This window comes from Agelaius phoeniceus, chromosome 2 (assembly GCF_051311805.1).
Source record: "Agelaius phoeniceus isolate bAgePho1 chromosome 2, bAgePho1.hap1, whole genome shotgun sequence".
In the NCBI taxonomy this organism is placed as follows: domain Eukaryota; kingdom Metazoa; phylum Chordata; class Aves; order Passeriformes; family Icteridae; genus Agelaius; species Agelaius phoeniceus.
Genome location: NC_135266.1, coordinates 89,617,895 through 89,640,711, shown reverse-complemented (window position 1 = coordinate 89,640,711; position 22,817 = coordinate 89,617,895). Strand labels below are relative to the sequence as shown.

At 41.1% G+C, this 22,817-nt stretch overlaps 1 protein-coding gene across 1 annotated transcript in view; it reads right to left on the bottom strand.

Moving 5' to 3' along the window:
• CLCN1 (chloride voltage-gated channel 1) overlaps nucleotides 1-22,817 on the bottom strand; it is a 57,150-nt gene that overhangs the window by 7,495 nt on the left and 26,838 nt on the right. Inside the window, exons 2-17 of the mRNA XM_077174188.1 lie at nucleotides 22,579-22,732; nucleotides 21,929-22,060; nucleotides 20,316-20,444; nucleotides 20,079-20,212; nucleotides 19,256-19,333; nucleotides 15,695-15,773; nucleotides 12,825-12,950; nucleotides 9,355-9,439; nucleotides 6,817-6,918; nucleotides 5,431-5,515; nucleotides 4,824-4,973; nucleotides 3,313-3,382; nucleotides 1,936-2,046; nucleotides 1,597-1,810; nucleotides 767-900; nucleotides 50-261 (exon numbers count right to left, since the gene is read on the bottom strand). Coding sequence (XP_077030303.1) covers nucleotides 50-261; nucleotides 767-900; nucleotides 1,597-1,810; nucleotides 1,936-2,046; nucleotides 3,313-3,382; nucleotides 4,824-4,973; nucleotides 5,431-5,515; nucleotides 6,817-6,918; nucleotides 9,355-9,439; nucleotides 12,825-12,950; nucleotides 15,695-15,773; nucleotides 19,256-19,333; nucleotides 20,079-20,212; nucleotides 20,316-20,444; nucleotides 21,929-22,060; nucleotides 22,579-22,732 — 1,995 coding nt within the window. The remainder of the gene's footprint in view (nucleotides 1-49; nucleotides 262-766; nucleotides 901-1,596; nucleotides 1,811-1,935; nucleotides 2,047-3,312; nucleotides 3,383-4,823; nucleotides 4,974-5,430; nucleotides 5,516-6,816; nucleotides 6,919-9,354; nucleotides 9,440-12,824; nucleotides 12,951-15,694; nucleotides 15,774-19,255; nucleotides 19,334-20,078; nucleotides 20,213-20,315; nucleotides 20,445-21,928; nucleotides 22,061-22,578; nucleotides 22,733-22,817) is intronic.

Sequence of the window (22,817 nt, the reverse complement as noted above, 5' to 3'; positions counted from 1 at the left end):
TGCTTCCAAGCAGTCTCTATGTTGCAGTCTGCCCACTTCCCTCCCTCACCTCTCCCTTCTCTGCATCCTCATCCTCATCGACATAAGCAAAAGATTCGTGCTTCAGCTTGGGCAGGTTTGCCCAGGGTCCACTGTAGGGTGCCTCGTTCAGCTTCTGCTGCCTCTCTCTGTTGAGGAGCCGCCGCCGCTCTGGGCTGATGTGTGCCTGGAGGAGAGCCTGCAGCTCCGACCGCTCCACGGACCCCAGCAGGATCATGGACTCTGCGCAACACAGAGCAGGGAAGCCATTAAACCACCTCCAGGTTTTGAAGTTCCCCTTCCACACATCACCCCTTCTTCCTTCCAGCCCCTTCTAGGTGCTCAGGCTTGTACTATCTAGAGCTGTACCAGAGTGACTGACCTGCCTTGTGGTGGCTCCTAGGCTGTGGGGCTGTGGGAAGGGACCTTGCTGTCCTGAGCTGTGCCACCCCACACATGCTCTTGGCTCATGCAGGATCCCAGGAGGGCCCTGTTGTCACAGTTCAGTCTGGAGACTTCCCACACACCTCCCTTATGTGCTGGATCTGCTTCACTGCCCACACTCCAGCTTCCCTGTCTGGCCAGCTGAAATAGCCATCTGCCATACATCATCCACAGTGGGAGATTTTTAGGTTTTTTTTTTTAATGTGGTGGGTCACACTGCCTGCTTCACACCATGTAATTTGAAAGCTAGTTTCTCCAAGCTGAGACAGTCTTCAGGAAGGACCAGTTTCTCCACATTGCCTACCTGGCGAGTCCACCAAAGGCAAAGATTTCACTGTGGTGCTTTGGAGTACCTCTTGCAAGTCTCGGTATTTACAGTTGGAGGAAACAAATTTCACATCTTGGACCATAATATCCTCAACAAAGATATTGTATTTGCTGCGAATTTGGGGAGAATAAGAGGAAGAGTTAGCATATTAAAATGCCAAGCACATAAATTCTCTAAAGAAATACCCAAATGACTACTTTTTAAAAAAGTGCTCAAAATACAGCTGCCAAATATCTTCTGTGAGAGTAACCAGAGGACTTTCCAAGAGGATAAATACAGATTAACTGGATTTCCATTACAGTTGTATTTCACTCCGTTACCCCTCCCCATAACATACACACATGCAAACATGTGTGTATAGATGGTTTTTATATACATACCCATATGTATGATATATACTAGAGAGGGGAAGATGTTTATAGGAAAAACTGAGTTTTGCTTCAAGCAAAATATCCAAGTAAAGTATTTCAAACATTTGCTCATTTGCTGAGGAAAAATATCCAAACTCCACTGAATTTAGATAAATGAGACTCCTGAATTTTAAATTTTTAAGATGAAGCAACTTGGAAGTATTAATACAAATTCAGTAACATTGCAGGTCATTCAAACTTGTGCTTTCAGTGAAAAAAAGAAGAGGACTTTTCTCCATTTTTGTGTATGAAACCTAATTCTACCCCAACACTTGTTTTTTTCTTACTGCAGGCCTTCTTAATTCCTTTGTAGTACTGGAGCCTTTTCATAACCTTTTATTCCCCTGTGGTCTTAACCTCTCCTGCTTTATTTTCTTGCCTGTTTTGCTACTATACCTTATGTGATTCCAGCCCAGGTCTGGCAGGTAGGGCAACTTCTTCACCTGGATGATGCTATCGTAGAGGCTGGGCTGCAAACTCTGGGCCACCATGTTGGCAAGGATGACAGCCACCATCATGGGCAGGATGTGAGAGATCTGACCCGTCAGCTCGAAGCAGATGACAGCAGTGGAGACAGTGTGACTCACCGCTCCTGTCAAAGCTGCTGCACCTTTCCCAGGTAGGAGAAGGAATAGGGAGAGAAGAAGACTGTCATATAGAAACAGCATGTCATGTCAACCAGGAAAATTACAGCAGTGGGACCAGGTGAGGAAAAAGGAAGGTGTGGAGGCTCACCAATGACAGCATACCCTCCAGGTAAGATTTGGTAGAGAATGTCGTCAAAGAGGATCCCGTTGGGAAAAAGCGATGCCATGATTTCCCCAATGAGACGTCCAAATGCAGCACCTGAAAAATATCACTGACAGTTATGGAGTTAACATTTAAAGAACATCCAGTCTGTGTTGTGCAAGCACTTGGATATTTTCTTACAGAAACGAAGCCTAAACTTACATTATAATGACATTGGTAACTGAAGAGTAGTTCTCAGTTACAAAATACAGAAGTTAGACTAAAAGAGGAAAAAAGGGTACTAAGATTGGTAAATACAGTTGACCCCTCATTCATTCCCTTGGGCACACCAGGCACAGCAGTAGCTGTGATTCCCAGGCTGGAGGGCATATTTTCAGGCTGTGTACAATGTCAGTCCAGATCACAGTTACAGCCCTTTAGACTCTCATACTGTGAATGTCTAAGCATTAGAATCCCAGCTCACAGAAGAGTTTTTGTGGGAGGGGACTTCAGGAGGTCTTGTTCTGACCCCTGCACAGAAAAGGGCTGATTTCAAAGTGAGATGTAGTACCCATGTCTTGTTCAGACAGGTTACAAGTCTGCAAGGATCTCTTGGACTGGTGGACACAAAACAGCACAGTGTTCCAGAACTGTATCCAAAATGCTGAATGCATAGAAACAATTTCTTTGCATTGCTGTCTAGGTCTTTTCCTAATACAACCCTGATGTTGGTTAGCCTTCATCACTGCAAGGGCATGGTTACTGCTTCATGTTCAGTAGCTGCCTGCCAGAACTCAGAGGTCCTTAGAGCACCCTATTTCATTTGAGAGTTATGGGTACTGAATGCTGAACGTCATGAGCTTGTATAGCTCAGTCTAACGTAGCCTCTCTTTCTAGACATTAACATCACATTATTGTGATTTTTTTGTTGTTATTGGAATTAAAACCAGTTAAAAGTCAATAAACTTTTTATGCTATCACATTTCAATCAGAAGAAAGGAGTTAGATTACATTGCAGGTACTAGTTTTGAGGTTATCTCTTCTGGCTGGCTTTCAAGGGTGAAAGGAGCAGCTACTATTAATTATAGGATATAAGTGAAGAGGCATAGAGATAAGAAGGCCGTGGCTCAGCATGTGTCCCCAAGTGTGGCCTTCCTTATGGAAAAGGGTGGGGATTACCTACTTGGCATTTGGTTTTGGGGGGTTGAGGAAATGTCAAAAGCAGACCCCGAGGCTGGTCTATGGACTGCTAATCAGGTTGTCATTGACAGCAAGTGATGACTCCTCATATGCTAGATGAACCCTGCTGGGTGTGTAGGCAATGTCTCTCCTATTCTCTCCCCCTGTCAGATGAATGTGCTGCAAAACAAAATTGAAACTCACCTAATACGAAAACAGGCATGAAGCCTCCACAGGGGATTGGCATCGTGGTGGCAATAACAGCCATGCAGAACTAGAACAGAGGCAGAGGGTACAGTTGTTACTGAGCAGCAGTAGCATTTCCTGCTGCCCCACTCTGTGCCCAGCCTGGCTACAGAGACCAGAAGGCTGTGGAGGTGTAGTACTGCTAACTGAGCACTATCTTTGCAGTACCAAACCTGGCCAAATACAGCTGAAAACTGATTATACTTCAGTGGAGAATCAGGCCAGGCCTTTGCCCAGAGTCATAATAGCAGTTTCTTGTTTATGTGGTCTATCCCAATGCTGAATTTATCCAGAAGAAAATCAAGAGCATCTTATCTAGTGAGTAGAGAAAGCCTTTAGTTAGCAGGACAATGCCAATGAATCTAGTGACTCAGGGTACAGCTCCTCCAAAGGCAAACAGATGGACTCAGGACCGACATACCCTGTAGTCCACTCCTCTTCTCCTCTCCTCTTTTCTTCAAGTAAACAAGACCTTTTCTGCTTGGTACACTGTAATAAGAATTATCACAGAAGGAGAACCCTTAACTACCTGTCAGAAATTGATAGAGTGTTTTACTTTAGGTGGAAACAATTCTGTCAATCAGTCATTGATAGCTGTTCTTGATCTACCGAAATTTTCAACTGACATTGCAAGGTGGCCTCAGCTCTTCTTCCCCTTTGCAATAAGTAAATAATAAAAGAATTAGCACTTATTCTATGATATTTTTAAATCTATCTATCTATCTATCTATCTATCTTTCATCTTAGGAAAACCTCCTTCTTGCTACTTTTGTTTTGAACATTGGAATGATGTTTCCTTCTTTCAAGTGTCTTTTTTTTTTTTTGCTCTGTCCTATGCCAATTACACAGCTGATCCTTTCAAGGCTGAACAGTTGCAACTTCCACAGATGATGTCAGCTCAGAACTTTTAATCTGCTGTTGCTGTCTGGGATGTGAGCAAAACTGTTTCCAACTGCAGTTCTCCATCAAGTTTTGATGGACTGCTAACAAATCCTTGAGTCTCACACAGCTATAGATTGTGCTTGCATATTCCTATTTGTCTCCTATATGAAGTCAGGAATATCAAATAGACTGTATTTAGACCTCATTTAGATAAAACATAAATTATCTGAGAGCTTTTTATTCAAGTATTTATTCTGTTGGAAATTGAGAAATCTTTCCTGATTTAGTTTTCCCTACCAGCTACTCCACAGTGGACACCAAAGGTCATTCAGCAGGATGCATGAGGAGAATGACCTAGGGAGCAGAAAAGGTCACTATATTAAGGAAACTATTCCCTAATAATTTTGGTCATTCAAGGTGGACAAACATCACATCAGAAGATGTAGGAATCCATTGCAGCTGTAGTGCTTCATTCAATACCCAGGAGCTCCTCATTGGTGTTTCACAAACTGCTTTACAGAAGGGAAGGACATTCAAAGGACATTGAGTCTGAGTGGAGAAGGGTTATGGTGAGCTGGGCTTCCTACCTTCACGAGGAAGAAGAGCAGGATGGTGACAAAGACGCTGACTTTAGGATGGATCCAGGCAGCAGATTTCCCTAGGATCTGGGTGTCCCCAGAGTGTTTGATCCAGGTATAGTTATCAAAGAGAGTGCTGATGGCTTCCCGTGGCATCAACTAAACAGCAAAAAAACAGGTATGAGTCATGAGATCAGATGGAGTAAATATTTTATCTCTATTGCAAGGAAGTGGAGGAGATTTTTACTGTAGGAATTCATGACTGTGAGACTTAATTCACATTTCTAATCTGCAGGAAGAGAGACAGAACTTTACTCAACAGGTGAAGAGATAATTACTTTTACACACAGGGTAACATCTCCCTTATTATTTGCTTAGAGGAGTGGATAATTACTTTTACACATGGGGTAACATCTTTCTTATTATTTGCTTAGAAGAGTGCACCTTTTCAAGTTTTCTATGAAAGAGGTAGCAGAGATCATATAGTGCCTCCTCAGTCCAAACTCCTCCCATATCGTTCTTCCCTTTTCCCTGACACAAGGTTATTGGGGCAGAGGATAAGGAGATAAAGTTCCAAAGAACTGCACAAAATTGATAATAGGGTTTCCAGTCTCACCTCTCCCGCCATGAACTGCCCAAATCCGTGGGGAAACGTCACAGACGCTATACAGAAGGTTATAACCGCGGGGTATATCAGTCGGCTACAAAGGAAGAAAGTTATTACAATGTGGCTTCACATTCTGTTCTTGCAGCACCATCACTTCAGGACTAGGAATGCTATTTCTGTGAAGCTCTCTGTATTTGTATCCATTGTTTTGGAGTGCTGTTAGCAGCAGTTTAATGCCCTGCTCCACTGTGACACTTCCCAAGCACTGAGACAACATGAGCCTAAACTGCTTCCCTGTGCTGGACTAATCCTGTCATGTGTCCCTTGGCAAGTTACTGTTTCCTACAGGAAGCATTGGCTGAGATTTGGGAAGACAAAATATAACCTTTAATTTGATTCAGTCCAAGGACCTAAAAAATTTTGAGAAATCAGTGAAAAGTAATTCCCACTTTTCAGGCTTTGCTCTACTTCTGTATTAACTTGATTTGATAGCCCTGCAGCTGTTTGTGGGTAAGGCTACATGAGGAGGAAAGACGTTTTTCCTTCCATGTAAGAAAGTAAGCTAATTTGAACTTCTGTTTATTTAGTGGTTTTCTTCTGGTCAGGCCTGTGAGTGGAAAAGAAATAAAGTCCTCCATGCCTCTCAACTTCAAAAATTCTCATAGTATCAGATCGTTTTCTGTAAAGAGACTGAAGACATTTACAGCTAGCCACCATTTCTTATCTTGTTCAATTTATGAACTTTGGAGGTTAGGACACTGTTAGAGAGGGGAAAACAGTATCTTCAAGTGTCCTGTAAAAACTTTATTGTCAAGAATTTTATTTCATTTTTTCATTTCTCTTCCATGCTGCATTCCACACCATTTGGTTACTATCAGTTTCAGCTTTTGCTTGATAAGAATGGAGCACATTCCTTACATTTATGCCAACACTTTGATTAAAAACGAAATTACATATTTTAAAAACATAGTTAGATTTCAGTTGTGTTTAATTTTCCTAAAATATAAATAATGTTGAATTTTTCACAGATCCTAAAAATCCCAAACAAACCAGAAATAGCATGATTTTAAAAAGCATGATCATTGACTTTCTAAATAAAAATATTTTCTGTCCAATTAATAGTTTGCCTTATCCTCTTAACAAATATTGCAGAGTCTCCCTTCCAAACCAAGAAGCTATTTGAAACTATGGAGGCTGAGCAAAAGGAAAATCCAGTGCAGGAAAAATTCTCTTGATGTTTGCAGAGATCTTTCTCTCATACAGGAGCAGTTTCTCATATTTTTCATCTTACACATAAAATAGGTCTGCTGTCTTCCAGAAAGCATTTACTACTATCCAGTACCAGTAGGGTGTAAGAATCTGGTCACTAAAGAGAGTATCTTCACAAGTACTCACTATTTGGTGAGAAATTGGCTCAGGGCTTTATGACGTCGGATGCCCAGGACCACTTGGCGATTGAGATAAACAAAAAAGGCTCCAAGGAATCCAGAACATATGCTAAAACGGAGAAAAAGAAACAAAATCATGCCAAAAAACAGATAATACACAAACCATCAACCAAGAAAATGGGTTTAAGTGGTTTAATCTTCAGCTGCTCGTGAAGTCTTTTGAATGTCAGCTGGAGGGTTACTCCTGCAGCAGCTCATTTGAAGATATTGACTCCCTGATGAAAGAGGAGAAATTATCTTGGACCTTTGTCATGCATACTACCATTTTACCAATTCTCTCTTGCTAACAGGGGAAAATCTATAAAATACTTTATAAAAAGAGACTGACAGTTCTCAGTGGGGGCTCATGAAGAGCAACGGGGTGAAGAGCAATATTGTCAGAATTTAAACATCAGGTTGGAACAGAAAATAGTAAAAATGAGGGGAGTTTTGAGTCTGATTCAGTAAAATTATACACCTACAACAATTACTAATAGTGATTGGAACTCTTATGCCTAAAGCAAAGTATATCATTTCTATGATCCTAATAACTTAGGCTTATGCTCCTGATTTTAATAAAGTAAGAAAAAAAGTGTAGTTGTCTAAGAATTGGTGTGATCCTTAGGCTCTGGAGCTTAATGAGACTTGGATAAATAGGGCCTAATACTTGAACATGAAAAGAAAAGGAAGAGTGAAAAAAGATTGCATTTAGAATTGGTAAGGGGAAGCTTTATTTTAGGTGGCAAGCAATCATCCACATAATACTGAGGATAAACAGTTAATATTTTCATTCTATTAATTTCTAAAATTAATGGACTTCTGCTTTGTTATATGTTATGCATGCTTTTGCCAAATCTCATTCAATGAATTATTCAGTATACTTAAAACATTGTATGTTGAAAATAATCCTGCTTTATCATTTAAAAATTGCAGAGAAACACATTTAAACTAAATATAAATCTTTTCACAGACAAACATGTTCAATGAATTACTCTTCAATATTTTAAGCCAGCACTGATTAAAACAGTGTTTAAAATAGACCAGTCCCTTAGGCAATATAAGCCTAAAGACTGCACACTCAACTGAATTGCTCTATAATATTTTATATTAAAATGTAGGTCTCTCCATTCCTGTCTATCATTTTATCAATAAACAGGAAGTGCTCCTTCTGTACAAATTATGCAAATTAACATTTGGTGACACAGAAAAACAAGATCTACCCATTGATAGTGCTTGTCCCACCTGAAGGTGAAGAAATATGTTGGGTAGAAAGAATGTTCAACTTTGAGACTTGAGAGAATTTGGAGCATTCCAAGTTGGTAGACTTTATCCAAGACTATCCAAGCCTTTGGGGTTGTTTTTTATTTTAGAGACCACGCTGGACACCCAGGCATTTGAAAGCATTTTGCACTTGTCATATATTTATTTCCTAGCCTATGTGAAATGCTGAAAAAAGCCAGCTCTGTCAACTCTGTCCAAAACATAGTGACAAGAAGTTTTGTATTCTAACAACCAGCTGTAAAACCACAAGGATTATGTTTTTCCTTGCCAATCTAAACCAGTAGATTCCTCCAAGTTCATTAGGCAAGTCTGTTTAAGGGGAAGAACAAAGTGAATACATGTCGCTAGCAAAAGCTCCTATGTATTCACAGATTTTTCAATATAGCTGATGTCTTTAAAAAACCCCACTTGATTTCATATTCAAGTAAATTAGTAGGAGAGCAGCCTACTAAAATAGGCTGGAAAACCTCAAATATATTTCTAGTCTTGGATGGAGGTCTTGCAAGAGAATATGTTCACAACACCAGAACAGGCGTTTGTTCCTACAGTGTATTCCTTTCATTACTGCTCTGATTTCCCCAGAGCCTCCCTCAAGCTCTAACCACAGATTTTTCCCCACAGCAATTCCAAATTCATCTTTTCTCTAGTATTTCCCAATTTTCATTTTTCTTAAGCTTATTCTTTCATTTCCTCCAAATTAACCAAATTATTCTCATTGAATCTAATTACTGTTGATCACCCTTGTCACCATGTCAGGTGTACCAAGCTCTCTCAAAAAGGATAATCAGTCTGAGCTTGTGAAAAGGAAACTTCAGGTTAAACCTTTTGTTCCATCTTTGTCATGTGAAATGGCCATACTTGTTGGATCAGTTCATTTGGGGATAATATGAAAACAGTTAAAGGCCCATTCAGTAAATTTATTTCCAGAATTTTGACCAAGTTAGACTTACTTTTTTTCTTTTTCTTTTTTACCTCCAAGCTTAATTTCTGGAAAAGATACATGGAAAGGAAATAAAAAACATTTAAATAATACCCATTTTTCTTTCCTTAGCAATTGTGATACGTGGGCACCATTTCTGAAGGAAGAATTCCAACAAATAGAAGCCTTATTTGCCACAACAAAAGTGACTAAAAGTGATGTTTGTAACTTTTTGGCAGAAGAATTCCTAACACAGATCATATTCCAACCTTTGTAGAGCAAGGTAACAGTTTCCTGGGAACTCACCCTATTATAGCAAATGCTGGCAGCTCTTGCAGGTCAAAGGGGAAATCCATGCGGAAGTTTGTTCTGAACAGGGCTGTGATGGTAACTGTGAGAGAAGAAAGGTAGAGGAGGAAAGAAAATAATGAGGTGAGAAGTTAAACGCAATAAAAGCTAGGGCAGGGACAAGGAAACTTGTTTATACATGCTCCTGTGTGGTTTTCCTGTGTGTTTATATACATTATTACAGATTGGCAGACTGCTCTGATTTAGTAGGTTCTATTTCTGAGCACTTGCAACCCTAGCACTCTAGATGGTCTAGGTTTGCTTTCAGAGAATGTATGCATTATTTTTAGCAACAATCCCTGATTTTTACAGGGTTTTCTTTTCTTTATTGTCTCCTACCATCCATCCACTACAGGAAAAAAAAGCTCTTCCTGGTATCCTTACTGACTGAGAGGTCTCTTTGCTGAGGCAGGCAGTGCCTGCATAGCTGAGGAAGCTGTATCACTTCTTAGAGTTGTTACTGCCTTCCAGAAACAAAACTCAGATATTCACTGAAGTTACAGCTTCAAAATTTTTGACTGGTACCAAAACTTAAAAATGAAAAGCTTAGAAATCAGAGATGTAAAAGATCAGCTAAGCCCCATGTTCTCCAGCTCACCCCTCCTGGTAGTGCTGCTCTGCTATAATGCAATATTCAAACCTGAGCCGCTTTTTTCTGGAGGTGCATTATTATGGGGAAGCAATAAACATCTGTGTGCCAACAGGTGAAGGATAAATCAGCAATTTAATACAGAGTGGAAGTGCAGCTGAATGAGGAGGGCTATAAATCCCCACTTGTCCTGGATGAAGGAATTATTTGTTCAATGAGGAAATAAAAGAAGCAGTGAAAATCTAGCATACGATAATAACAGGAAGAATTAAGTACTTTTTATTTGGTCAGACAGAACTAGGTTTAGAGTATTAATTAAATGAGGTCTCAGTGGATTATGTTACCTAAGATAGCTAAGCCTAAAACTGCATTCTACTATCCAAATTGGGAAGATCTTGCTCCCTGTCTCTTCCCCCTGCTCCTTCCCTCCTGGCTGTACTATTGTTCCCCTCTCCCATTGGGCCCACTCTGACACATCACAGCCTTCTGTGAGCTCCTTTGCCTCATTAAAACCTGCCAGAAATCCTATCTGCTCTTTCCCTGGATTACTCCTTTGCCAAGGAAGTAAGCTGAATTGAGGGGAACAACAGACCCAGGTGGCAACAGTGAGGGTTAGAAGAACACTCAGGGATGGAAGATGGTGAAAAGCAGGGTGCCTTCTCTTTTGTTAGATCAGCCCAAGAAAGGGATCATCTATCTCAATTCAGTTTTAGGAAATAGTCCATGCCACTAAATGGCAGAGCATTAAAAAGTATAGTGAACTCATTTTCAAAGAGTTTTGCTACAGAATGGCAAAGATGACCAGAGGAAAGGAAAACAGGCACAGCATTTAGTCTGGGTCTTTCTTAGTTTCATCTCTACTCCCACAGGTGAGAAAGAGATTTCCACAGAGAGATTCATCCCACCTGTCTACATCCTCTTTCCTGAGTGACTAAGCCATCCTGAAACTAAATGTCTAAGCCCTTTTTTCTCCATTGGCTACCAAATGTACCACTTTAGAGTATCTGTCCAATTCTTACAAGGCTGGAAGTAAAAAGGAATCGGAGAGTAGTTAATGTGAACATTTAAGTAAAAATAGATTTGAACTTTAAGATAACACTGAGCCATGTACAGAAGGAACCAGAAGGAGCAGAAGGAAGGCAAGGCATGAAATCCTATGGCAAGTAAGATGAAAGCTGGGGACATGGTAAAACAGAAATCCTGCAAATTGCAGAACTCCGGCCTTCCATGACTTGCAAAGAGGAACTCAAGCTTCAGCAGCCAACCAGAGTGGTTGACAAATAACCAGAAGTTATTTGGAAAGTACAGATAACGGTGTAAGGCTAGCCAACAAAGCCATGAGTATCAAGAATCTAGCAAAGATTCTGTGGGTCTAAGAAATAAAAGAATTTTGGTGAGATGCTACACAACTTACTTGCATGTGTCATTCTGATGTGATCACTTCCCTACCTCATTCTTCCTGGTAGCAAGCATAATAGAACATGAACAGAGACTGAAAAGACTGGGTGTGTAACTTTTGAAGGGAAATAAATGAGCAAGAAAAGACATGAAAGGCAAGTTAGAGCAGATATGATAAAAGATCATAAAATAATGAATGACTTAGCTAGATAGAAGTTCCTAGTTCCTTAATACAAGGACAAGCAGACTGACAACACAAAGAAAATGCAGAATTGTGAAAAGGAATGATTTTTCATAGCCAGTTGAATCATGGAACTTTTTAACCTAGACAGTCAATGAAGAAGAACTTAAGGAGCCATTAATATGGGTATTAAAGCTGTCTGGATGATTTTGAAGAAGGGACAGGAGTCAAGATGATTCAGGATTAAGCTAATTTCTAGTGATTTGAGAGACCAAGAAGGGAATCAGAAAAGACAAAGTGAAGGACAGGAAATTATCTCTTGTTATCTGTCTTTGAGTTTCTTATATTTTTCTCTGGAAAGAACAGAAAGATAGGGGTTCTGGTTTTTTTGTGACAGACCCAATGGTTAAATACAGCTGACTTTTAGGCAGTGCTGTACAAAGAACAATGTAGTCACTTTCTACATTCAGGTAGAAAGTGTAGTCATTTTCTATATTTCAGAGAATATTCAAACCCCCCAAAAAATCCAGCCCTCTGAAGTCAAGAGAGACATGTTGTAGCAGTTATAAATAAATAAACTGCCCACATGGAGCTCAATAAAATAGATGTAATTGTAAGAATAAAAGATGAAGGCATTATAAGGAAGAAGTTTACATAGAAATGGCAGCCTTCTGCACCAAAACTCTATTCCCACAGTGGTTGAGATGCTCTCCTGAACAAGCCTGACTTGTGCAATTTCTGTCTGCAACAAATGTCACTCTCATGCTTTTCAGTTATTTGAGACACTATTTTTTCAGGACCTTCAGTCAGATTCTACCAATCCTATACTCTCCTAATCATTCAATCATCTCAATTTTCTCGATTATCTGTTTTTAGTCAACAGATGACCAAAGCAGGCCATGAGTTTTCCAGCAAGGATTACATCCTGTGGGACAGGATATCTCTGTGTTGCAGCCTGGATGCTGTTCTGAGTAGAGGCAAAAAAAATCCCACCTCAGGGGGTCTTTTGCTTGCTGAGGACTCATATTCTGTCATTTATGAGTTAGATACACCCCAGCTCTCCTAGGAATAGGTTGGGCTAGACAGCTGACAAGATGGCAAGACACTTCCCTTTCTCCTTCCTTCTGCACCATTGGAAGTCATGTGTTGTGGCAGAAGCTTCAAACATCATAAAAACATTGTGGTTTTGAGAAAGATGGAAAATAATGCATTAACAGAGCAACTTCTGTGCCAAGAGAGCAGGAACAGCTCTTAGCTTACCTGCATCCTTGTTCCAGACAGCCAGGACTCGGAACACGAAGGCACTAAAGGTGGCTGCAAAGAAGCCTCTCCAATAATTGCGCACAGCAAAGTAGGTGGAGGTGACCTCGATGCTGAAAAGAACCCCTAGAAAGAGTTGGAAAGGGAGTAAAGTTAAAATAACAAGTGTCATGCTAGAAGCATGAGAGAGGGTTCTGAATAGCTCTCTAGAGCAGTGGTCTCCACATTTCTCTCATCATGCACCCCTGCCAATAAAAGGTTTTTGAGCATGTACCCTCCCCCCATATGTGTATTAATTTATTTAAAAATAATGCACATGTACTACTGTACTAAAATATTGTGTACAATATCAAACATGCACAAAAATAGAAAATAAGCAAGGATGAGATAAAGATGAAATAAACATAATTTAAAAATAATTTGTTTTATTTATTAATGGAACAAAAAAATTGTTCTCACTAAAATAGTAATATTCTTTATTTTCAAAAATCTGGGTTTAACACTTTGTAACACAGCGATTCAAAGGTCTGGTTCCATGTTCAATTATTTTGATACTTGGTCTAAAAAGAATATCTCACAAAGACACATAGATCCAAATGCAAGAAATGTATCATTTGCTGTGCTGGATAAGTCATGATACTATTTTTTCAATCCCACCCACCCCATATGCAAAGATTTTTATTAAAATTTGGGTAGTAAATTTTCATCCTCCCTGATGTCAATCATTTGTTGTTGCAAAATAATCAGATTATGTTGAATTTTTATTTTTTTAACAAGTGGGTTCAAACCCCACTGAAAATCATAATCTTGAAGATTTTTTAAAAGGCAGAAATTTCTGTTTTCAAGTTTTTTGAGTATATATAAAGTGACAGTTTTTGTAGCTAAGACATTTACATTGTATTTGGCAACAGATTCACAAAACCTCCACAAATTTCTTTTGAAAAGCAGTTTCTCACCCACTGTTAGAACATCACTTTCACCTTGAAGTACATTAAGTATGTTTACTTTTTCAAAAATAACTGCTAGGTAGCAATCTACTGACAGACACTTGTCATCGCAGACAAGATCAGCAAATTCAGAACACATGTCTTTTTGTAAAAGAAAAAGATGCAACTGGACTTTAAATTCTCTTCTTCTCCAAGGTTGCTATCAGATAACCAGCAAATTCCTGTAGGATTTTCATAGTCATTTCCCATCTTGTAATGAAGTATTGTAAAGATTCTACTCTTTCAGTGTCTTGTTTTTATTAAATGAACCACATCAACAACATCCTGCAGCACTTTGTTCATGTTTGGCTCCCATTTCTTTGCTGCAATAGCTCATCTGTGAACACTGCAGTGCATGAATTCCATGTATAGTGGTGTCTAGGTAACCTTACCCCCCCAATTCTTCTCTTATTCTGCTCCACCAACTGTTACATGTGCAGAGCTCTTCCATGAAACAGTTTTTATTAAAGAAGTCATTTACTGTTGGGAATACAATTTCTGTGGTAGATATTCCTTTCAGTGTCTCGCAGAAAGAAGTTCTGCATTTCATTACTGGAACAGAATCTGGAAAACACCATCATCTGAGGCATTTTAGAAACATCTGTACTCTAATCCAGCTGCACAGGAAACCTCTCCTACTGTGCAATTTGTACAGACCCTTGTTTCTTCAAACCTTAAGCAATGTCTGCTGTGCATCTTTCAGCAGTGTTTACTGACAAAGGAACACATTTTAGCCTGCTGCCCTATAGCTTTCTGTGTACGATTACAGCCATTTTTATGTTTTATGGCAGGAAGAACAAGCATTTCCCGTGTGCTATGTGGCATTTTCTCTTTTGCTGTGAAGCAAGAGACCTCAAAGGAGGTTTCTCTACACATTTGTCATTAGGTTGGGTGGAATTTTGTGAAGTATTGGATTGAATGTCACACGGCTTGAAACATCACTGAAAAAATAGTAGAGGTTTGTCTTCATGCTCTGGATGCCTAGATTTGAAATGTCTTGCTAATTCTGATGGCTTCATACCCTCATTACTTAACTTCTCAAAGCACAATACACACACAGGGTAGAGTTCATCGTTAACAATAGCAGATTGTAAATTCATATTTAAAATAACGTTTGATAATTTTAATCTTCTTTTATCCGACTTCCTCTCAGATCTGATTAGCTGGGCATTGTTTGTACCTCATAATGGGACTGAATAAGGGCCTGTGCTAAAAGTGTCAGTTCTGCCATTTCTTGTCATTTCTCTGTGCTCACATTATTAGTATTATCTTCAATCCATAGCCTCTTTGCAGGAACCTTTAAAAGCCACTTTTCCAATTTGTGAGGATTAGTTTCGTTAACACTAGATAATATAATCCATAAATCCACTTAATCCAGTGTGGGCACACATCAATTGCAATTCATTGCAATATGCTGAAAGAAAATAAATTATTAAAGGCACCATGGCCAACCCCCCACATTGGGAGCAACTCTACACCTCATGCACTGCATGTGACAAGTGGCCATGTGACATATTAGGGCACCACTGCCAATACAAATACTTAATATTAGTGAAGTTTAATCTATTTATTTATTATATTAAAAAATAGAAATTATGGCATTTCCTTCCCACACCCAGCAGATCACCTTGTGCACCCCCTGGGGTATGCACACCCCAATTTGGAGACCACTGCTCTAGAGAGCCTTCTCCTCTTGCCTCCAGAAAGTGGACATGTGGAAAAGAGACTGTCAGAGATGCTGGGGAGGTTGAAAACACTAAAGGAGTCTCTGTCCAAAGTAAATGTGACATCAAAAATGTGGTGCAGGAGAGGGGCAGAGGAGAAGAGGACTAGGCGGGAGAGGATTTTGGTACCTGAGAAAAAGGAAACAGAACAGCCACTTGCCTCCAAGTGGTGTCCCAAAGCAGCAGCCAACACCCACAGCACACCCCACAGTCAGGACATCCGTGTAATAATAGGGCTGCTACTGGTGAAAGAGACAAAGAGAGACAGACAAACAGAAGAAAGAAGGAAAGAAAACAGAGAGTGAGTAACAAAATTGGCAGGTATGACTGCATGATGTCACCCAGCTCTGTCTCCAGTCTCAGAGTTATAGCTATGTTTATCTTACTTCTCCCTTCTGGATGGCTTCAAAATATTGAAAAGGCAAGACCTGGCACAGGACAGGCATATACCTGGAATCACACATTCGAGAAACATGAAGAAGGCAGCACCTCACTTTCCTTTGAAACATACACATTTCTGTCACTGTGGAAGAAATGTCTCCTGGAAAATCCTCCAGAGGGTTGAAGGAGCATAAGTAGGTTTTACGCCATCTCTTTTACTTTGGCAGGGAATCTCAGGATGCACATGTGCCACAGAATGCCTCAAAAAACCTACCCTGTAATTGAGTGTGCACAAGGCACATGCATGTCCAGAGCAGAGTGTGAACTGATGCTGAAGGTTCTTCTATGCTGGGTAGGTGAGTGGGTGACCGATCACCCAGTAAAGCATTGTGCTCTCCTGGCAAAAATGGTCATAATAATAAAAAAAGTAATTGGAAGGTATAAAAGGGAGAGTCTTTCTAAAAGACTGGGTACCATTTGCTTGTCAAGGCTAAACTGGCTTTTCAAATCCATCCTCCTTAATACACAGGGTGGTATTTACCTGCAATAATACCAAGAAGTTACACACCAGGGCAATATGAAGTGAAAGTGCAAGGTATATCCTGGACCAAGCTGAAGATTACATGACTCCCAGGTAATGGAAATTACATTTGGCAATTTGCTGTAAATCCAAAAGAGGAACTAGAGCTACAGAAACCATGATAACTTTCTGTTTGTTCCCATAATACAATGTTATCACAGACTCACAGCAAGTTTTAATCCTGTGTTTATGAATGCCTCTCAGTGTCTCTGTTCAGAACTGGGCTAACTGCAAGGTTAGATCAAGGGTAATGGGATCAGGGTGCTCAGGATCAGGCTGCTGGGGTAGCCCTGAACACCTTCAAGGGCAGCGATTCCCCAGCATCTCTTGACGCCTGTGCCACCCTGAACCACCTTTGGGATAAGGGGAGAAATTCTTTTCATGTGTAGATGGAATTTCCCTTGTTGCAAGTTGTGCCTGCTGTCTCTTTGTCCTTTCACTGTCCTCTGAGAAGACTTTGGCTATTTTGTCTGACATCTCCTTTATCTACCAAAGGCAGCAGTTAGATCAGTCCCTGTTTAGCCTTCTGTTTTCTTCTCTAGCACCTCCCAGTCACCTAGGTATGATGCATTCTGGAGTCTCTGAGATTATGTTAATTCCAGGTACAAAGAAAGAAACAGAAATTCTAGACTTCTGCAGAGATTTTTTGGGGGTTGGGGTTTTTTTTGCTTTATTTTTTTACTGTTAAGACAGATACCATTCTCCTGTATACTTCCAATGGTTCCACCTGACTGAGGTCTGATCCTTGGTTCTGAAACTGCTTTCTCTCAAGACTTTTGGCAGACTGACAAATTTTGCCTTGAAGCCTCAGGCTTCAACTCAGGCTGTCTACATCTTGCTGGACTGCCCACATATGCACAGTTCTCAGCCTCTCTCTTGCTTAGCCTGATTTTCTTTCTGGCATCTTTTCTCAAGTTATCAACTGAAGAACTTCTGATCTGTAGCTGACAATGATGTTCCTTCCTTGATTTTTTTTTGTTTTAATAGCCAGCCAGAGTAAAGATCAGTACTGCTGATGCACGACCATGTTGCATTTGTCAGCTAACTCATCCATTTTAAGACTAACAGGAAAGTAGTGTATGGAAGAACTAAAGCCATCTTCAAAAAAACCATAGCATTTAAAAACTCCTTATACTTCTGGGCACAATAACCATGCAAAGAGGTTCAGGGCAGCACATGGGAAGAGGGGCAAGTGAAATGAAAGACAAATTATTTATTGATATGTTTCCATTGCTTTAGGAAGAGGCCTCTGTACATGTGCCTCTGTTTAAAGAAATTCAGTGAATCAGAAGAGTAGTACAAATGCATGGGGGAGACATAAATTTCCAAATTTTTCCTCCAAGTGGGATCATGGAAAGTTGTGAAGGGACCACTGGAGTTGTACCCCTGCTCAGAGAGCTGTTAGTTCTGTTCATTCCAAGGCTAGGTCAGGTTCTTGTCTGGGTGAATCTTGCACATTTCCAAGGGTGGAATTTCCCTGGACACTCTGAACATCTATGCCAGTGCTGGACCATCTTTGTGAGAAAAGAACATAATTTCCTTTAACAGAGTCAAAATTTCCCTCGTTGCAAATTGTGCCTGTTGCTTCTTGCAAGGTTGGCTTTCATTTTTTACTTCTGTTCTCTACTTGATCCTTATTGACTTTCTGGATTGCCCTTGGTACTCTTCAGGTGGAGCAGTGTTAATGGCTGGCAGGGACTGAACAAGCTGCATCATTAGAAATCAGCACTTAAATAGGTGTCCCTTCTCCTGTAACCTTCCCTTCCTTTCGCTGCCACCAGTTATGCGTGAAAAAAAGAACTCGTGTTGCTGCAGTGGAGAGGTATCTGTGGAGAACCTTTCATGAGAGGAGGAAGTCTCACAGCAAGAGGTCAAAGGAAGTGTACATGAAATGTCACATATAGGAAGACACTTGCCTCCAAGAGGAGCCTTGAAGCAACATCCGACTCCAACTGCGCAAGCCGGCACCAGGAGGTCGAGCTGCCTATGCGCATTCTGGAACAGGGAGTGCAGCCAGAGACGGGCATGCTGGGGTTAGAGGGAGCAAAGCCACGGGGTTAGGACCCAGAACAATGAAAAGAAGCAACAGCCAGCAGCACAGTCAGCCACTGCTATTACAAATAGCAGGCTCTACACACTTTAGTGCAGTCTTTAGTACTGTCAGCTGGTCTCCAGCAGTGACATCTGCTCCTTGTGCACAGACAGGACCTACTCAAGGAGAACAGCACCTCCAGCTGTATTACACAGTCACTTTCTGCTAAGAGTCTGCACATAAAGGACTTTCTACATTTATCCATATGTGCAGTTAATAGATTTTTTTATACAACTAGTCAATATGGTGATCAGCCTGCAGAGGCTGTTTGGCGATAGCAGAAGCACAGAGACGGTGTCAGTGTCTATAATTAGCAATGCTGTATAAATTTGGCTTAAAGACAAATTGATCTTTGTCTGCAGCTACTTTTTTATACAGTCAATGATCACAGTGCAAAGGCATCAGTCACAAGATTGAAAACTTGTCAAACACATACTCCTAACCAGTCTCTGTGTAATTTCTGGGTAACAGAACTGGTCCTGCACAGTTATTTGGCCTGTATGTCTGGCCTTGCACTACTTTTGTTCAGCCTGTATTTTACTGCTCTAAGCAGTAGAGTAAACTTCAATCTATGCATTTCCTCTGTCTTCCATGGCCTACCCATACTACCCTGGGTGTGTCAGGAGCTCAGCCTGTGGAAGAACTGTATGCAGAGATATGTGCCTTACCTCATACACCCCACAGAAGATCGACATGAACTTGCTGAGTACCACAGCACAGATACTGGCAATATGTACAAAAGGACCCTGCAAGAGAAGAGGAGGAGAAAATCAGAGAGGGTTGCCCTTTGCTAACTGACAACCATTTAGCTACTGCAGGCCTCATAGCTTCTCTGCCATCTCAGCCAGTAATACAACCATCAAGGTTGGAAATGAGTGCAGCCAGTTATTGAATCAAACCTTTAATGCAGCATCACTGTGTTCACCACTAAACCATGTCCCCAGCTGCCACAGCCAGTTGAACACCTTTTGAACTCTTCCTGGGATATTTATTCCATCACTTGCCTTTTCAATGCCTGACCACCATCTCATTGAAGAATTTTTTCCTAATACCCAATCTTAACCTTGCCTGGTGCAACTTGAAGCCATTTCCTCTGGTCTTGTCACTGGTTACCTAGGAGAACTGACAGGTTCCCACCTGGCTACAGGTCTCCCCTGAGGCTCCTTTCCTCCAGATTAAGCAACCTCATTTCCCCCAGCCAATCCTCATAAGATTTGTGCTTTAGACTCTCCAATCTTCCTTAGTTCTCTTATCTCCATTTAATTTTTTCCCTCGCAAAGACTACCTGACTTGTGTTCTTTGATGTTTCCTATATCATGTCTTTGAAAGTGGAAGGAAAATGGCCAGTGAAAAATAGGTGCTGGAAAGAGCAGAGCTTTGAGAAGAGGAATGGTGGTGAAAGTAAGAAAACATTTATAGATTCTTCTTTCACAGACAACTCCCACCTTCCAGACCATGGTCACTGCTGCACACACAATCAGCAATATTTACCTCTTTCCCCACAGGCATGCCACTTCCAAGCCCAGCTGTGAGGGCCACAACTTTGGCCACAAAAGCTTTGAGAGTGAGATACTCCTTGAGGACCACTCCCCTCATAATGGTCTTGAGCTCTGGGATCCCAGACCCTGAAATCAACAGCAGAGCCAGGGATGAACAAAACCCATTGACAAACAGAACAAGAAAAATGAGACAGACAGAAACAGATCTTTCCCTGCCTTCTGCCCTCACCAACAGCCTGTGGAGACACGAAGTGGCAGAAGCTGGCTGCAAACAGGATCAGGCCGAGTGGGACAGCCACCCACACGGCATACTGCAGGGGGACATTGGGGTGCAGTGCTCCATAAATCCACTTGTAGGCTGCAACACACAAACAGAGAACCCATCAGTACCCACAGCTGCTCCAAACAGGCTGGTGGACATCAGAGAATCACACACTTGCTAAATGTGCCCATGCTAAAGCTCCATCAGAAATGGTACCCTCATACTCCTTTTCTAAGACAAGCCTTATTTTGAGTATGAGTTCCCCAATAAAGCAGGCATTCTTCAGAGATGGATAGAAAATACTATTAATACCTGTGCACAAGTGTGGCATAAAAAGAGGCATGTTACATACAGCTGTGAGAACAAATCACTGTGCAGTGCCTTCACTGGCAGTCGGAGGGTCTTGTGTGGGTTCTGAAGGACAATAACACGGTCCACCAACCATTCCTTCATAAAAAACTAGTTTATAAGCTCTGATTGTGATTTCCCTTCTAGAGCAGCAGAATGGAAGCTGTGCCAGCAGCTATTAGAACAGCAGTGGTACCATTGCTCAGCAAGGTACAACAACTTGAGCTGCTGAGAATCCAAATTGAACTGCAGCTCCTCTGCAACTGCATCTTCTCTACCTGAGCTGGCTCCCCACACAGGCTCAGTAGAGGCTGAGACTTGGCAGGGGAAAAGGAAAAAGAACCCCAAAGGACTCAGCTGCAGGGATATAAAGCACAGGAACCCTCAGAGTAGACTATACCAGTCACCTGGTAGATGGGGAAGCTCTGGAGGGAGGAACACCAGGCTGAAGAAATGTTGGGAGCTTTGAGGAATTGCAGCAGCCAAGAGGAAAAGGTTGGAGTATGTGTGGGCCAGTTAGGACTGGAACATGAGAGTAAGGACAAAGGAACAGTGCAGTTAACAGGATGTTGCAGGGAGTGAAGTGTTTGTATGTGCACACTGAGATGGGGACTGAAAGATCTTGTAATTTTTGTTGATGACAAAGGGAGTCAGACCACAGGAAAAATGCAGGGAAGGGATATAAGACAGGGAATAGGAGATCTTTGTGAAAAGGGCAAAAGGAGCGGGCACTATATGCCCAGACTGGGAAAAAAAAAAAAAAAAAATTAGGGCACTGTATAAATAAAAATTGGAAAGAACAAAATCAAGGTAAAAAGCAGAAACAGTGCCAGGAGAGCATCTAAGAGCCCCCTCCACCCATCAGCCATGTTCTTAATATTCTTGGGGAGAAAGGTTAGCAGTAGAACAGGAAAGGCCACAGTAACACCTCCCTGTGCTCCTGCATATTCAAGGGAGCAGAAAGAAAAGGGATTAAAAATAATTGTTTGTCTTTGACTCATCATACACATCTCTTGTTTCTGCCCACTTACTTCCAAAATTTCCCCTGCCATCCCTTTAAAGAACCTCTCCCTCGCCACCCTTTACTACGTTGCCAGAACTTCAAACTTCCCAAGCAGCGAGGGTTAAGGATGGGACAATAATGCCAAAGGAGGAGCAACACTGGTCACTGGGCTTTGTAACACATTCCTATCCTTTACTGGCTGCTTTTGCAACACCTGAATGGGACCCACCCTGTACGGTCTTTGCACTGGCATAATCCACTCCCCAGCTCACCAACGCCATGACCAGACCCAACAGAACCAAGAAAATCCAGTCCTCTCCAAGCTTCTTGGTGACATATTTCTGGATGCGCTTAGCACAGTCTGTGGAGGGAAGAGTGAACCAGAAAAACTGAGTGAACATAGATGAAGCTGTGTCTGTCTCTCCTGTGCCAAGAACTGACTAAAACAAGGATTTATTTGGAGGCATAGTGGGCTTCATGTTGAAGGACTGATACCCATCCCTCTCTCACACAGTTCTGTAACATCTAATGTAGTTTAAAAAACATTTTAAAAAAAGGAGGGGGGGTATGTACAGGACACACAGGGTGGAATTTAACATCTTGTACACTGGCAGCAATAGTCTAATACAAGAAAGTCCTTTTCCTCCCATTACAGAGATCTGTTATGGAAAAAAATTATTTACTTGGGATTGCTTTTTTATATTCCAAACATCTTTTCTAGGATGAAAGCTCATGTAGAAAAGGTTTTTCAACCCAATGAGATTCAATTCCTTTCCCTTCCCTCTCTGCTTCTCCCCAGTCATAATTGTTTAAATCCCATCTCTCTTGCTGGCCTACCCAATATCTGGTAATAGGTAATGGAACATGAATTGTCCCTACCTTGACATTTGGAATAGTGCTCTTCTTTGATCTGTACTTGACTGTCACGTTTCAGGGGTCTTCCATTGTTCCTTTGGGCCTGTTTCTTCAGTAGCTTTGCTGCTTCCTTGTCTGAAATGTTATCTGTTATCCGGTCTGTGTATCGGCCATACAGCTAGAGGAGCAGAAAACAAGAGGGATCACAAGGAAAAGGCAAGGCAAATGCTCCTTCACAAATAGCATTAAGGATGACAAGGCAG